Raw genomic sequence first — 16,755 nt, forward strand, 5'->3', positions numbered from 1 at the left:
CACAGCAAAGAGTACTTCCATTTCTTTGCATTTACTATTGGGCGGCAGTTAAATTACATCAAGGCATGGCGTTCGTTTATGAAGAAGAACATTAAGATGGCGACAGTGCAACCCCAAAGGTGCACATTTTCAGCTCTGGGAATGCAACTCAGCCTAAGCTGTCGTGGAAGAAGGCTTCGGCTGATGAGTACTGTTTACAAATGACAAGCCTTTAACTCAAGCAAACATTGCTACCTTCTCACACATTGGACTTGCGTGGACACAGATGAGGGTGACAATCTGAAACTGCCCTTCAGCCTCGCCCACACGCTGCTGCAGGAAGCCGGGAAGCAGGCTGTCCCACTGGTCATTTCATCCCGTTTGTTCCCTTCACCTGAAATCTGTTCACCTAGACAAGCTCAGGAGCAAACGGAACGTGGCAGCTGCCCTGCTCAGAGGCTACAGGAGCGCTTTTCCTCTGGGACCCCTGAAAAGGGACAGAACCCTGTTTGTACTTGTGGAGGACCCCGCAAATGCCCCATACTTCTGGCTCAAACTCATCAAGGCTGTGGAGGTCAGCTGGGCAGCGGGTGGCTGACTGCACTTCTGCCACGGACAGTCTGGAGGAAGGAAGCCTCTAACACAGGACGCTCTGCCTTCATCACCGCGCACACCCTAAGAAAGTACTTTCCACAAGCTACGTGGTGTCCAGGAGGTGACAATCTCCTGAACCAAGAGGCACCTCCCTTCCCCCCAGCCACAGAAAAGTCATCTACTCCTGGCAAGGGAGAAAGTGGTGGTGATCCAGCCTGGGGACAGATGGAGAGGGGCCACCTCATCTGGCAGCCACAGAGTCTCCCTCCCCTTTCACAGAGCGCCAGGTGGAGGCAAGTGCTCCAGGTATGAGGCAGCCCTACCCACAGGAAGGTGGTGTCCTGTGAACCAATCCTGTGTTAAGTTTAGCTTCCCAGGAGCACATTTCACGACTTAAAAACAAGTGACAGCCAGCCCTGTGGGAGGCTAAGGTGGGGGGTTCACTTAAGCCCAGGAATTTGAGACCAGCCTGGCTAACATGGTGTATTTTTTGTATTCTACTAAAATGGTGTAATCTACTAACATGGTGTAATTTTTGTATTCTACTAAAAATACAAAAATTAGCCGGGTGTGGTGGTGCACGCTTATCATCCCAGCTACTCAGGAGGCTGAGGCAGGAGATGGCTTGAGCCCAGGAGATGCAGGTTGCAATGAGCTACAATCCACTGCACTCCAGCCTGGAGCACAGAGCAAGACTCGTCTCAAAAAATGAAAATAAAAACAAGTGACATTAATTTTAATATTTTCTCTTTTTTGGGGGAGTCTCACTCTGTCGCCCAGGCTAGAGTGCAATGGCACGATCTTGGCTCACTGCAAGCCCCACCTCCTGGGTTCAAGCAATTCTCCTGCCTCAGCCTCCCAAGTAGCTGGGACTACAGGTGCCCGCTACCACGCCCAGCTAATTTTTTGTATTAGCAGGATGGTCTCGATCTCCTGACCTCGTGATCCGCCTGCCTCGGCCTCCCAAAGTGCTGGGATTACAGGCGTGAGCCACCGCGCCCGGCCAATTTTAATATTTTCTTTAACTCAGGATGTTTCATAACATATTCAGCAATACAAAACTTATTAATGACTTTTTTGGTAAGAAGCCTAAGAGGTGTGCCGTGTGGTTGACACGTTATGGCACATTTCAGGTTGGACTGGCCCCGGTTTACATACTCAGTGGCTGTAGGTGGCTCGTGACGGCCATGAGGGACAGCACCCGTCCTTAGACGTCCTCTCACTGAGCGGGAGGCCGCTTTCCATCACTCCCAAGGGCGGGCGGGTGCTGAGACGCAGAGGTGGTGCCGCCATCAGGCTGCCAGAGCCTGATGTCGAGGGACACGCTGCTTCCACCCGCTGGTCCCTACAAAGCCCTGCCCCTAGAAAGCGACCCAACCTGAGGGTTGCAGGTAGCTTCCTATTCTCCCATTAGCACAAAACAAATGTACACTACACTCATTCTCCAGTTTCTGCTGGCTAACGCCTTGATGCCAGCTGTGGTGGCAGCTGGGAGCCAACTAGAACCACCCTCATGCCCTCCACCGTCCCAGTCTCCACTGGGCCCACCTTCCGGAGACATCTTCAATCAACCGCCCTCCGCTCGCCTTCTGTAGTCCATACTGGCAGAACAGGGAACTGGGGGTTCCCATTAGCAGGCCTTAGCCCTTTTCATTCAACCCTGGTTAACAATTGTTTTAGAATGGATCGCCATGCGGAGAATGTGCCCTGGTTAACAATTGTTTTAGAACGGATCACCACGCAGACAATGTGCCCTGGTTAACAATTGTTTTAGAATGGATCGCCATGCGGACAATGTGCCCTGGTTAACAATTGTCTTAGAATGGATCGCCATGCGGACAATGTGCCCTGGTTAACAATTGTTTTAGAACGGATCGCCATGCGGAGAATGTGCCCTGGTTAACAATTGTTTTAGAACGGATCGCCATGCGGAGAATGTGCCCTGGTTAACAACTGTCTTAGAATGGATCGCCATGCGGAGAATGTGCCCTGGTTAACAACTGTCTTAGAATGGATCGCCATGCGGAGAATGTGCCCTGGTTAACAACTGTCTTAGAATGGATCGCCATGCGGAGAACGTGCCCTGGTTAACAACTGTCTTAGAATGGATCGCCATGCGGAGAATGTGCCCTGGTTAACAATTGTTTTAGAATGGATCGCCATGCGGAGAATGTGCCCTGGTTAACAACTGTTTTAGAATGGATCGCCATGCGGAGAATGTGCCCTGGTTAACAACTGTTTTAGAATGGATCGCCATGCGGAGAATGTGCCCTGGTTAACAATTGTTTTAGAACGGGTCACCATGCAGAGAATGTGCACAGGATCAACACTCAGGGTCCCTACGCTGGAGCACTGGGGAAGCAGGTTGGCTACCGGTGAAAAACCCAAGAGGACCCCAGGGTGCTTGACCAGGGACTCCCTGGAGCCCGCCTGTCAGAGCAAAGGGGAGAACAGCGGTCTCTAAGAGGAGTTAACAGGAAGGCGAAGCAAAGACCCAGTGGGTCCGGCCTCCAGTTCTCCAGCAGTGAACCCAGCAAGCCCCAGGAGACGGGCCTGCAGGCACAAGCCCTGGAGTGCACTGGGCCTGCTGCGGCCCTGGGTTAGCATCAGTGCCAGGCATGCCCAGAAGCAGGGGGTGCGACACAGTGAGCCCTCCGGGTGGCAGAGAAGGGGCCTTGGCACCCTGCAGGCAGGTGAGGACTTGTGCGAGTCAATGAACCCGTCATCTTGCACCCATCACTTGCTGGAGATGGACTTGCTTTGCCGTGATGAACACTGGAGGCAGCAGAGGAAGAAATGCCATTCAGAAGAAATTAAATGGAAAAAAGCCACCTTGTTTCTGTCAGTCTGTGATTTAGTCTAAAGATTATCAGGTGGCAGAAGAGGAAGGCGAGCAGCAGACACCTAGGCCCCCGTGGGAGGATCCAGGCTGCAGCTTCCCTCGAGAGCACAGTGGGAGGCGTGTTAAGTGTGGGGGATCCACTGCCCAAATGTTTATCCATGTCAAACTCCCAGTGACAGGGACCCTGCTGCCCCAATCTGCCTGCTCCTCAGGGAGGGAGCGTGGTTTTACCCTGTCCTTCTCTGCTTCCTTTTCATGGGAGAAAAGGGGCAAGGCCCGGCCTGGCCAATGGAGAACCTGGCAAGGGGAGCCCACGCACACTTCACCTGTCCTCAGCAGCGTGCAGGAGCCGCTGGTCTGTCTGTGCACTGGAAGCAGGACAGCTGGCAGCTCCAGGCTTTACCAGTTGCCATCAGGCAAAGGAGTTCCCCAGGGAGAATCTGCACGGCGTCCCATCAGCCCCCACGCTGTGAGAGGAACGGGGCAAGCCTTGGCTCTAATACTTAGTCAGCTGCTCGGCTCGGCTCTCCACAGAGTCACTGTTTCATTCCTGTAGAGATTTCAGTTCAAAATTAAGTGATAGAAAATACTCCAGCTCTTGGTTTGGGTTTGATTCTAATTTATAATACGAAGTTAAGAGAATTATGCCTTGTCGCACCAGAATATATAGGAAAAATATTTTGGTTCAAAACAATTTACAATAAAGCAGCAGGGCCACGTTCCTGCCCCTGCAGGTGCTGCTCAGACTGCAGATTCTGACAGCAAGACAGGACTGTGAGGGCCACAGGCCACATCAGAGAAAGGACATGTCCTGAAGCTCTGTCAGGCCCAGGACAGTCTCCTGGCTCTGGGTTCCGGGAGAGCTTCCCCTTCCGACGCCCGCAACCCCTGGCCTGTGAATGTCAGAGAAGACAGAACCTCAAGGAGACAAATGTGGGATGTGGATGAGTGTGTGGGCTGGGCGCCAGCTCATCCCTCATCCACCTGGGACTGTTCAAAACCCTCTCTGGTCATTCAACTCCCAAGGTCACCCTTTCCAACCCAAACAAAAGTGATACGCAGACAGGCCCTGGGACCCGTTTTATTGCAGGCAGGCAGGCAGACTAGCACTTCTCTCCTGAGATTGTGGACAAAGTGCCACAAGACAGAATCTGCTTCTACACAGCCACAACATCCGGGAGCTTGGTGCCAGCTGGCCGGGGTGCTGTGGAGGTCACCTCCACTGGCGTCTCCCAGAGGGAGAAGGCCAGCCTTGGCCCTGCACGTAGCCTCTGAGGCTCCAATGCTGGCCTCTGTGGCAGGTGCTCCTGGGGAGAACATGAGTTAAATGTTATTTGCAAAGCAATACCTTTTTAGAGACGGTGCAGGAATGATGAGAACTATGACCAGGCTAGCCTGCTCTCAGAACTAGGACTTCCAGCTCGGAACACACTCCTTAACTGCTCACCTGCAAGACTCCCACCATTCTCATTACACAGAGCACGACAGAAAGGAACCAAAGCAAACCTGGAGAAAGCAGCCATGGTTTATTCAGGGCATGCGAATCCAGTTTTTAGATCACACAAGCGGCACGTGAGCCACAGAGCCGGGGACCCTTGGCACAGCCCAGGGATGCCGGGACCCATCTTTGCCCCAGACTTGCCGCGCAGTCTGGCCTGGGACCTCAGTTGTAGCTGGGCAGTGGACCATGTACCTCTGCCAGCTTTAACCTGTCCACTGACAGGTCACAGTAAGGGGCCACACTTCCCCTAGATGCCACTCAACCTGGCCTCTAATGAGAAAAGCCGCCCAGAGAAAAGGATTGTGCTCTTCAGACATCTGGGGAAAGACCACGCAAATGAAGGGCACAACCATTTAAGGGCTCCGCTGTGATCTGAAGGTGGAAGAAAAGCATCAGAGAGAATGTGTGCAAGTTAGGGGGCCTTCATCGTGATCCCGTTCACTGACGGAGACCAGCACAGGCCCGGGCTGTCACTGGAGGCCCTCCTGCTCCTGGGACCCACTTGGCCCTGCAATCCTCTCTGCCGTGTGGGGCAGGAAAAAGGGACCCCACTTAGTCTCCCTAAAGCCTTTCTAGCTTGAGTAACTTCAAGGAGGATTTTGCTCATGCTGCCCCCCACCTAAAAGGGGAGGCTGGTTTTGGAGGCCACTGACCCTGGAAGGGGTGGTGGGGAGCTGAGAGCCTCTAGGTGGTCTGTTCATCTCCAGAGACCCCTGAGCTCAGAATCCATTAATTCTGACAAGCAGCCACACATGGATAAATGGCTATTTTTTCTTTAAGACAGAGTCTTGCTCTGTTGCCCAGGCTGGAGTGCAGTGGCACCATCTCAACTCACTGCAAGCTCTACCTCCTGGGTTCAAGTGATTCTCATGGTGCCTCAGCCTCCCAAGTAGCTGGAACTACAGGCGCACGCCACCAGGCCCCGCTAATTTTTGTATTTTTAGTACAGACGGGGTTTTGCCATGATGGCTGGGCTGGTCTCAAACTCCTGGGCTCAGGTGATCCACCCGCCTCGGCCTCCCAAAGTGCTGAGATTACAGGTGTGAGCCATCCCACCCAGCTGAGAACTGGCTATTTTTATTTTTTTGAAGGTACAAACTAGTTATTTTTAAAAGACCAAAATGTCATGGTTTTCTTAAAAAAAAAAAAAAAACTTGCTGTCAACTTAATAGTCTTTAGGGTTTAAAATCTACTCGGTGCTAGCCGGGGCAACATGGCAAGACCCTACATCTACGGAAATAAAAATACAAAAATTAGCTGCGTTTAGTGGTGTGTGCTTATGGTCCCAGTTACTCAAGAGGCTGAGATGGGAGGATCACTGAGCCCAGGAGGTCAAGGCTTCAGTGAGCCATGTTCATGCTACCGCACTCCAGCCTCGGCAAGAGAGTGAGACCCTGTCTCAAAAAACACCAACGAAAACACCCTGTTCAGTGCTGAGAACAGGGCCCTGGAGCACTCTTGCGGCGGGCGGCGGGCGGCGGGCAGCAGGCCCCAGGAGGCCGCTTTTCAGAGCTGTAGGCCTGAATGTTGCCTCTGCTTTGGCAGCCCAGACTCAAGACAAAAAGTGCAGACAGTTCAGCACTGGAGGCTCTGCCGAGCCAGCACTCCAGAGACAGCACCATAGGAAGCTTCTGGGAGTTCCCGCCCGATGAACGTGCTAGAGGCAGAGCACAGGACTCAGCCGGCTGCCAACATGGAGAGGCAGCTGAGCGGGACCTGGATGTCTCATGACACAGCAGGGAAGTGACAATTAAATGGGAGCATAAGGGCCTGGTGGAGGGTTGTGTCTCAGGCCAGCTCGCCCTCACTTGTCACAGCTCAGGCAGGGGGGATAGGCCTGCGGGTGCCAGGGCGCAGCTCAGATCAGCCACATCGTCTGTCAAGAGTGAGGGACAGTATTTCATAGTAAGACAATGTAAATCATGAGTTCTTCTCATCCCAAATGGAACGTCCCCCACTGCCCTGTGTAGGAAGCTAACTGCACTGACGACGGGCCTGGTGTCCACAGCAGGACAACCTCACGCCAGCACAAAGCCTTAAGCAAACACTATTCAAGGTGAGGAGGAGGAAAACACTGAACTTCTAGCCAGGAAAAGAGCTCCTACAGAAAGCAGCCTACCTGGGGCGAGGGGAGGGAGAGCATTAGGACAAATACCTCATGCACGGGGGCCTTAAAACCTAGATGACATGGCCGGGCGCGGTGGCTCAAGCCTGTAATCCCAGCACTTTGGGAGGCCGAGACGGGCGGATCATGAGGTCAGGAGATCGAGACCATCCTGGCTAACACAGTGAAACCCCGTCTCTACTAAAAAATACAAAAAACTAGCCGGGCGAGGTGGCGGGCACCTGTAGTCCCAGCTACTTGGGAGGCTGAGGCAGGAGAATGGCACAAACCCGGGAGGTGGAGCTTGCAGTGAGCTGAGATCCAGCCACTGCACTCCAGCCCGGGCGACAGCGCGAGACTCCGTCTCAAAAAAAAAAAAAAACCTAGATGACAGGTTGATGGGTGCAGCAACCACCATGGCACATGTATACCTAGGTAGCAAACCTGCACGGTCAGCACATGTACCCCAGAACTTACAGCAAAATAAAAAAAAAGCAGCTTACCAGCCGCTACCTTCTCCACTCTCCCAGCTGCCAGCCGGGTGGCTGGACAGAAGGTCGGATGTCCAGCATCCGGGATAGTGAGTCCATGTAACCAAAGCCAGCTCGTGGCCCAGGAAGACTTCAGAATGTCAGCATTCTCACTAAACAGAAGCCTCTACACAGCTCAGCCAAAACGCCAATCGACAGTCCTCCTCCCGGACTGGAGCTGGCATAGAGGAGGACCACATAAAACGGGATCTGGGACGCAGAACATTTCATCGAGTATGCTGCCAACTATGAGAAACACAGTCAGCTTAAGTCAGAGGGAGCAATTCCGGTGGCTGGCTGTTCTATAAACATTCACAAGGCCCTTACTTTTACAACATTTAAAAACTTTTCTTGTTTTGGTTCACTGGGATTTTTAAAGCTTAGATGTGAAAATGACTACTGAAAATTATCTACATTTACAGTTCACTCACACACGTTTATTTAATGTCAATATACAGAGGACAGTCCCACAGTACTTCAGAATATCAAGTATGTAGGAAATGTAGTAAGTCTCATTAGCTGTGACAGTGACAAGGGAACAGCTAAAAAACAAAGCTGTGAAACAGAAACATGATTTCCTTAAAATTATAAAATAACAATACTGATATTAAAGCTTCATTAATTATTGCAACAGTTAAGAATTTAATTTACCAATACTTCATGTTAGGAAGGCTCTTTATGAAATTTATTCAAGTTGTCAAGAAATTAGATGAAAATATAAAAAAGGAAATACATGTGAATTTGACTTTTGATTTTCACTCAAAATACCCATACAATTTTATACAGTGTCGCCTAACATAACAATCTTTAATAAACTCAAGTATACAGAAATGATAAAAATGCAGGAAATTCTTCTTTTACACTTTCAAATGAAGGGCTAGTAATTTATGACACAAAGTTCGGGTAACAGATGCAGAAACGAATAAAAAAAATCAACATCAGAGAGACAGTTGCCCTCTTCCGGAGGGCACGTTCTTACAGTTTGTAACTAGGCTCTGAGTTTCAAAGGTAACAGCTGAATAGAGTGCTTTTAAATATAAAGCCACAGACTTCACTTCTGCCAGACTCATGTCTCCTCCCTCTGGGACATCACTTGGGGTCACTGTGGTGTGCACCTTGTTAACTTAAAGCAACACATGACAGTCCCAGTCGGCCCGTGGCGACGGGCGTGCTCCAGACAAGGGGGCCCTGCAGGTTGCCGCCAGGGCGGCAGACTATCAACCTTCACCTTTGTCACCCAGACCAGACCGGAGGCGGCGTCTCCAGGTCACCCGACCCCTACCCACGCACGTGGACGTTCTTCACTGCTAAGGAGCGAACCCTCAGCCGGGGGCACACCGACCCTCATGGTGCAACCCCACAGTCAGAGGCTAATCCCTCCCCCATCCACCGGCGCCGGAGGCAGGGCAGGGCCGCTGGATCCCCCGCCATGCCCTCACCCACAGAGCTGGACGCCAGACGCTGTGTTCCATGAATCCTTCCCCAGAAAATCCACAGGTGAACTGCTTCTAGTTCTTCCTTGGGCAGTCACACATGCATGAGGTGGCGCTTGGGTTTCCGTGGATCCCTTCTCCAGCCGCCCGCACCCCCTAGGCTTTCTCCTCCTCACACTTTGAGCTCGCTCAACAAAGAAAGGAAATGTCTCCCTCCCCGGCAAGAGGTGATGAGGACCTTGTACTCAGGCAACTTCAGCACTAATTTCATACTTCACAATTTCTTTAATATTGAAAATGAACCCCAGGAAGTGGAGGAAATGGGGGAAACGGCTGCCTGGCCACGTGCCAGGTGGGCCCTGGGGGTGAAGTCAGCCAGTGGAGAGCCAAAACTCCCGTCCTGTCACTGCAATTCTTCCTCAGAATTCCTGAATGCCTGTGAGACAAGAATCATTGTGATAGCTCCTTTCTGATTCTCCACGCCTCCATTTCTAAGGCATTTGCCCTCAGTCCCCAGTTAAGGGTTCACAGAAGAACACTTCCAAATTGCTAGAAGGTTCAATCAGCACAAAAGAGAAATGAGATCCTTTACCATGATTTAAGCAAATTTCGACCCCAAGGTTACTGGTTATTTGTAAAGTGTCTTACTCCTGCACATGAATTTGCCTTTAAAAGAAGGCAAGCTTTTCCAAAGGCTCCCTTCTCCAGGCCTCTGGGGGAATTTTATTTCCCCTTCTGAAGAAGAAAAACGCCTCAGAGAAAGGCTCCAGGGCTGCCGGTGGTGTTTGGAAGCCTGCCCCATCACAGTAACGGCACAAACCTGGCTTCTTGAATTCCGGTGAAAAAGGCCAACCCAAGTAGGGTACGTAGAGGCTCCCCTGGCCCTGGCCTGGCACCTTCAGAAGGCGTCTGACACCGCCCAGGGCCCAGCTCACCCCCGTGCCGGGTGGGAGCGGGATTCTCCGGCCACGCAGCATGCACCTGACTTTCATCTGAGCTTCTCATCTCTGCGGTTTGGTACACGCTGGAACAGTGATGCCGACTGAGTAGTTAACAGCCTCTTCTTGCCAAATGCTGTGTTTTATTCCAGAGATTAGGTTAGAAAAGATATTCTTGCTCATAATAATGTTTAGGCTGAAAAACTGAAAAATTTCAATGAGGAAGCTCAAAGTTTGGTGAGAAAAATACAAATATTTTTCCCAAATTTCTCTTAGGGTTAGCAGCACGCGTTGTACCTTCCACACCTGGCATCAGGAACCACCGCTGCCGCCCCTCCCTGGCCCTCCCCAGGTCTGCGGGAGCCATTACTCAGCAGCACAGCCGAGGAGGAGGGCGCCTCCCCGCCCTCTCTCCAGGGCCCTCTTCTCAAGCTGTCGGGCACCTTTAGTTCTGGTCTTGGAGAACACCTTGCATCCTGTCCTCCTGCCTGCAGAAGTGCTCTGCCGGCTGTCAAAGAAAGGGGCAGCAGTCAGAGGGGCAGAGTGGACGCAGAGTGGTGTCACCCTGCAGGGCCTGGGCCAGCAGTCAAAGGCAGCCCCTCCCTAGGCTGGCACAGTGCTCTCCACTGGGCTCTGAACCCAGCAAGAGGGGCCTTGGGGAGGGCATGGAGACACAATAAAGGGGCCCCAGACAAGGTACCAGAAAGACATTAAGGACAGTACACTCCTTGGCAAAAACTGGAAGAAAAAGATTGTGATCAAGCCCCCAATCCCAAACTGACAATATCATAGTGTTTAAAACCGGAGGTGGGAGAGGAAGACGCACACAGGCCTCCATACTAGGTAGCACATTTCACAGCTGTTTTCAAAGGAAACACAACCTCGTCCTCTTGCCTCTCCCACCCCTGGTTCCTATCAGCAAATGACTCCTAAGTCACCTGTCAGTCAGTGTACCCCTGTAATTCCTCTTTCATCCCAGCCACTGCGACTGAGAATGACAGAGAGCGGGGAGAAATCAGAGAGTACCCAGTCGGTCACGCTGGTTACTCGGGCCACACCCCCACGGCTTCCCTGTCCGTGGGACACACCTTCAGAACCGCAAGGTCGCCATAATGTCACCATAAATGCTACTTACCTGGGATCAGCCCCTCTCTATTTAGGCCAAATACTAAGTCCTGAATTTTGAAACTGCATACTCAATGCCTCAGAAGCATTTGAAACTGAATGTTTACAACTATGTAGGTGCATAAAATTGCACATGGAGGGTTCATTACTAATCTCTCCACATGACCCAATTTGGCCTCCAAAGCGGAAGCTGTCCACAAGGCTGGCTGTCATGGCTCCCTTAGATCAGGTCACCTTTAGGAACAAAGGCCTGTACTCCACAGGTAGAGAGGATGCGAACATTCCTAGAAGTAGTGCTCAGGGATGTGAAAGGCACGGACAGGCGAGATGCACCTGAAGGCTGCTGTGGTTCCCGGGTGGCAGCATGCTGCCGCGCCATCACACTGAAGAGAAACCACTGCGTTAAGGCCCACGATGGGCACAGGGTGGGTGGCTCCACCGTGACATGTTTGCTGATGGGAAGCAGGCCTGGGGACCTGGGCCGGCTTTCCTGGGAGGGCTGCGTTAAGAGCACAGGGAGCGGCTGCTCCAGCTACCAGGGTCTTTACACTGCGGAGAAAGACAAGCCACCAGGTCTTCGCTTTGCGGAGCCGCATTCACTAGGCAAACCGGTGTAAGCGATCGTTCTCTCTAGATTTCATTACACAGGTGTGCACACCAGAAAAACCTCAATGTACAAAATGAGTTAACAAGGAAGATAACCACCATCTTGACATGGAACATAGAGTTCAAGGGGCCATCTCACCCACTGTGAAAACTGGAATTGGAAAAGCAGCTCCCTGTGCAGCAGCAGGGAGCGAGGGTGAGACTGCGGCCTCCAGGGGAGCAGCAGAGCCTCCCACTGCCGAGGAAGCCACAGGCCACCAGGCCTTGGGCTGCGGCGCCGGGGTGGGAGCCACTGAGGACGAAGCCTAAGCACATGGCCAGCGTCGGCATCCCAAGAGTCATCCCGGAGCCACAGCTGCCATCCAAGAACAAGGAAAGGGGAAAGCTGCACTTGTGCTTCCTCTGGGGGGTACTAAGTCCAAACAAGGCCCACGTAAGGGAGAAGTCAGAAGCCCTGGGGGGTCTCACAGAGCGGAGGAGTCACGTGCCTTTCTGACCCAATCCCCCTCCCCCACCGCACCTCCCCCCAGCAAAAAACCAAAAAACTCCTTTTCCCTTGTTGGGAAAACACACAAGCAAAGTGCGTCTGACATAAAAGGTCTTCGCTTATGCGGCAAGAGGCACTTCTGCAACGCTGTTGGCATCCTCAGCCCGCAGCTCCTACGAACTGTCCGGGCTCTGAGTGAGGTGGGTATTTTATGCACAGAATCTCAATCAAAGTGCTACAAACTGCTTCTTTGAAAAAAGATGTTTATTAAACAACTTTAATTGTCATAAAATGACTAAAATGGGTTTTAAAAATTAAGGCTCTTCTCTTTCTGTGGATTGCCAGAACAATGTAAAAATAATATCAATCAACCCTGCGAAACTTTTTGTTCCTAAAGTTAAATTTCATAGATTCCTAAACATTTTATGATTAAGATAAAAAATTGGACTATAAATGACAATTCATGGCCATCTGTGCTGAACACACACTGATCAGGTGTACAATATTCTAATTGAGTAGTTAAGCAAAAATATTCCAGTTAAAGCATAAATTTTAATTTCAGCATTTTAAAGTCATTGTTTCCCCACACGGTCATGATTTTCCTAAAATTGAAATAGTCTAATACAGGAGCGCTAACCTTGGGACTCTATATACTCCCAGGAGGATGACTGACTTGGCTGGCAATTAGTTTGATTATATTTTTTTAAATGCTCTAAGGTAAATTATCAAATGATTCAGAATTACATGGCATGCAGTATCCAAAATTATGGCTCTGATGCATTTAGATTTACATTAAGAATAAGAAGTGTCATTCACATTCATTGTACACCCCACCCCTCCCACGGGAAAAAAAAAAAGTCACTACCTATTCAAGTTCTAGATCTGGTGCAGCATTAAGGATTAAAACTTACCACTTTACCAGGCCTTCCCCATGTGCAAATAAATCCCTCCTGACAAGCAGTGACTATACAGTCTTCAAGAAATATTAGTACAGTCAGTCTTTCATGTGCTATCTTTTTACATATCAGCGGCTCTAACAAGGGAACGTCTTCCATTCGAGGACACAGGGGCGTTCCCAAAGTTTTAGCAGGGTCCGTTTTGGTTTTGGTAACTAGATTCAGTTTGTCACTGCTCTTGCTAGAAATGTGTCCCATGCTATGATTTCGCTTGTGATCTTTCTCGTGGTGCCTCTCCTTCCGGTCATGTAGTGAAAGTGTTGCAAATTTGCTGACCCCAGAAGCAATGGCCCCGTCCATGACACTGCTTTTGCTGCCAGCATTTGAGACTGCTGAATGTGGAAGGCTGTTGGACCGTGGCAGAGGGGGTGGCACAGAGTTCCCGGGCGTTGTAACACTGTTCCCATTGCTTCCAGCAGGAGGACTCGTGGCATTCATGACATTTGTGTGTGTCCTTGCTCTTGAGAGGGGTTGGTGAGGGAAAAGGATATCTTCTGTAAGGTCCCATAAACAGAGCTGTGTGTCCTGGCCCACGGAACCAAACCGATAGGTGACACTTACGGGGCGGCTGTCTGTAGAGTTCCGTTTGGAGAGCCGGGACTGTGTACTATTTGCTCGATCTCTGCCAAAATGAAGAAGGTCTTGGAAGTCCTCGTCGCTGCCACTAAACTCCATAGGGTCACCTTCTTCTACACTAGTGGTATAAGGGTCAAATGCTACGACACTGACCCAGGACTTGTGCCCGTGGCCTCTGGCTATTACTCGGCAGTCTACAAAGGACCAGACTGTCACCAAGTCGTCCTCGCCACCTGTCACGATGTACTTGCCATCCGGGCTCCAGCACACACACAGCAAGCCCCCAAAGTAGCTTTTCATCGTACCGTGCAGCTCCACTGAGTCAAAGTTGAACACCCGCAGAAACCCATCCTGGCTCACGCACGCTAAGAACTTGCCATCTGGGGAGAAAGCAAACTCGTTGAGGGCCCCCTCGCCCACCGTCCACTTAAGGAGAGGGTTCCTCGTGGATTTGCTCTTGCAAGTGTGCACGGCAAAGCTCTCTCCCTGCTTCAGAAGCTGGTAGTGGGGGGCTGTGGTGCCACAAGTGTGCTCCACATTATATAAGTACATGTTCCCACTCGAGTGGGCTACTAGGAAAAGGCTTTCCGAACCGGGAACCCATTTGACACAGGTAACTCGTGACTTGTCTATTAGTCTCTGTGAAGACAAAGGAGAATAAGTTAGCACAACGGAGAAGTCTCAAAGGTCTACTTTTCCAGCAAGAAAACTTGTGTGCTTCCCGGTAGGAAGGGGCAAGTCCATCCAGGCCCTCCACATTTTATCCTGCAGTCAGCCAAGCCAGCAAGGAGCATTTTGGCCTTTTTGGAGTAATTTAGAATTACTTTCTAAAACCGGTGTGAGGCTGAGGGAGTCAGGCAGCCAACAAATATTTGCAGAGGGGCCACAAAGTGCCAGACGCTATGCCAGGCCCAGGATTCACTGCGGAGGGAACAGCCCTGCTGGGATCTTTCTTCCTTAACAGTAGGAGTGTCTGAATCTGGGGGTCACTGCATCTACATGTGGCACCCCCTCTATGATGACCCGCGGGTGAAGTCTCTGAGTCCTCACAGCCAGGAGAGCTCTGTGTCACCCTAATGGGTTTCTCTGCATTTACTGTCACTGTCAGTCATGGGCTGGCTCCATCTGCCCCTCTGCTCTGGCGGCTCGAAGGTGGGGAGTGAAATCCGCAGCCCACGGCTGGCAGCACACACAACTCCAAAACAGAGCCTGGGCCCACCGAGGCCGCCTCACTCCCACGCACCGCCCCATGTGCCTCTCCATAAGCACCTCCTCGAAACCCTCTCTGCTGGCATTGAGAGAGATACACTGACGATTCATTCGGGAGTGTGTGTCTCATCACCATCACTCTGCTCCATGCTAACTTTGGACCCCTGACCGACGTGTTTCTTTAACAGGCACATGTCAGTAGTCTTGCCTTTAAAACCCAAATAACAAAGGGCAAAAATACCCAACCCACCCCACCAAAGGCACAAGTCTCTTTCCCTGCTTGCCAATCAATCCTGCAATGGGGATTGCCAGTGCAACGGCTTCCACAGGGGCGGTCCCTTTCTAGACCATCTGAGCGCAAAATCACATCACCAGAACGCATCCGGAAGTTCCAAGACTCCCAAGTTCTACCTAGAAACTCCTACTGCCAAATGCTCTCTACTGTACCATCTCCCCAGTCACAGTGTCCCTTTAGAAGCCCAGCAGCCCCAGGTAAGTTGAACACCACCACTTCACCTAACAGGTGGGGAGCTCCTGGCTCAAGTCCCAGAGGGGTACTGGGCACACGGGGGCAGAATCTGCCAAGAAGCATGCCAATTTCTGCCTGGGTGGCTTTGAGGCCATGTGCCCGCCATGTGTGCTACATCTTTACAGAGAATTACAGAAATAAGACGACCCGATTTTTAAAAGAACGACTGGAAAAGAAATTAATGAGCCATGCAAGCTCACTGCATGAACATTAGACCCTAGAAGGCAGGTTGCTAACAAATGACCCCAGGCAGGAAGAACGGAGGCTTGAACGCCACACAGCATATGGCCTCAGGGCTGGGGACCATGTGTTGGGCAAAGGCTACTCAGCAGCAGGTGTCCCTGCTTACTGCTGTAAAATGGCATGGCAGGCCCTCTTAAATTAATAGGCACGTTGCAAGCCAGCCTTGGGGACACAGCCGATATTTTCATCCCCCGCCTCTACCCTCCTGTCTGGTGGCCTACCTATAAACAGCACCTGACCTGCACTAATGCCAACAACCTAAAAACCTAGCGCTGCTCTGGCAGGGTTTCCATTAGACCTTTGTGCAACTTGTTCAGCAAGGGGTTAGAGAGAGAATTTACATGGCCAGAGCAGGGCTTTTTTTTGGTGGTAGAGGGAGGTGCAAGGATGATGGTGATGGTGAACGGTGGGTTAAGAGGCCTCCACTCTCCCATCACAGCTCTGCCAGACCTTGCTGTGCCCACCGGGCCCAGGCTACCCCAGCACTCTTGATTCCACAAACACTACTGTACCTGATCACCCAGGGCCTAAGGGTGTCCACAGCTCACTCCATCGCTGGCCTTGTCAGGTAGGCCTACACCAGCTAACTTAGGCCTGGGGAGCCAGACTGCTGTCCTGATTGTGGTACAGTGGCTCCCAATTCCTGCACCTTACATTTCACCAGAACCAAATCAAATCCCAGTTTTTCTAGGATCACTTCATTGTTATTCTATTCACCATGCATGGAGAAATTTAAGGACATAAAAACTTCTAGCAGCATGGTTAGGAGTAAATTTTATTTTGGGCCTTAAAAAACGCAACAAAAAACTGCATGAGAACTCAAAAATGAGTATCATCAAGTAAAAACAGTATTGCTTTGCAATGGTGAGGTATGAACAGTTATAGCACCATTAAAAATAAACGTTACTGCAATGACAAAACACATTAAAAACCTTCACTCCTCTATTAAAAAGTTGCACTGTGGCTGGGCATGGTGGCTCATGCCTGTAATCCCAGCACTTTGGGAGGCCGAGGAGGGTGGATCACTTTAGGTCTGGAGTTCGAGACCAGCCTGGCCAACATGGTGAAACCCTGTCTCTACTAAAAATACAAAAATTAGCTGG

The 16,755-nt window shown here is 51.0% G+C and overlaps 1 protein-coding gene and 1 long non-coding RNA gene across 19 annotated transcripts in view; one reads left to right on the top strand and one right to left on the bottom strand.

Moving 5' to 3' along the window:
• The window catches only part of WDR20 (WD repeat domain 20), an 89,255-nt gene that overhangs the window by 1,636 nt on the left and 70,864 nt on the right, over positions 1 to 16,755 (bottom strand). For 5 of the 17 annotated variants that reach the window (XM_050796693.1, XM_050796701.1, XM_050796703.1 and 2 more), the window contains 2 exons: positions 13,051 to 14,310; positions 10,125 to 10,429 (listed from right to left, as the gene is read on the bottom strand). The exons of 2 other annotated variants lie outside the window; for them this stretch is intronic. In XM_050796693.1, coding sequence (XP_050652650.1) covers positions 10,367 to 10,429; positions 13,051 to 14,310 — 1,323 coding nt within the window. In that variant the 3' untranslated portion in view covers positions 10,125 to 10,366. Of the gene's footprint in view, positions 1 to 7,972; positions 9,420 to 10,123; positions 10,430 to 13,050; positions 14,311 to 16,755 lie in introns of those variants that run through there. 10 more of the 17 variants (XM_050796689.1, XM_050796698.1, XM_050796696.1 and 7 more) reach the window with 4 other exon arrangements.
• LOC126958453 (uncharacterized) lies at positions 1,204 to 4,906 on the top strand. Of its 2 annotated transcripts, none has more exons than XR_007727193.1 (2): positions 1,204 to 2,847; positions 2,895 to 4,906. It is a non-coding gene; the product is annotated as an uncharacterized LOC126958453 (long non-coding RNA). The 2 variants fall into 2 exon arrangements; XR_007727192.1 differs by having other exon boundaries at positions 1,204 to 2,800.

Source organism: Macaca thibetana, chromosome 7 (assembly GCF_024542745.1).
Source record: "Macaca thibetana thibetana isolate TM-01 chromosome 7, ASM2454274v1, whole genome shotgun sequence".
Taxonomy (NCBI): domain Eukaryota; kingdom Metazoa; phylum Chordata; class Mammalia; order Primates; family Cercopithecidae; genus Macaca; species Macaca thibetana.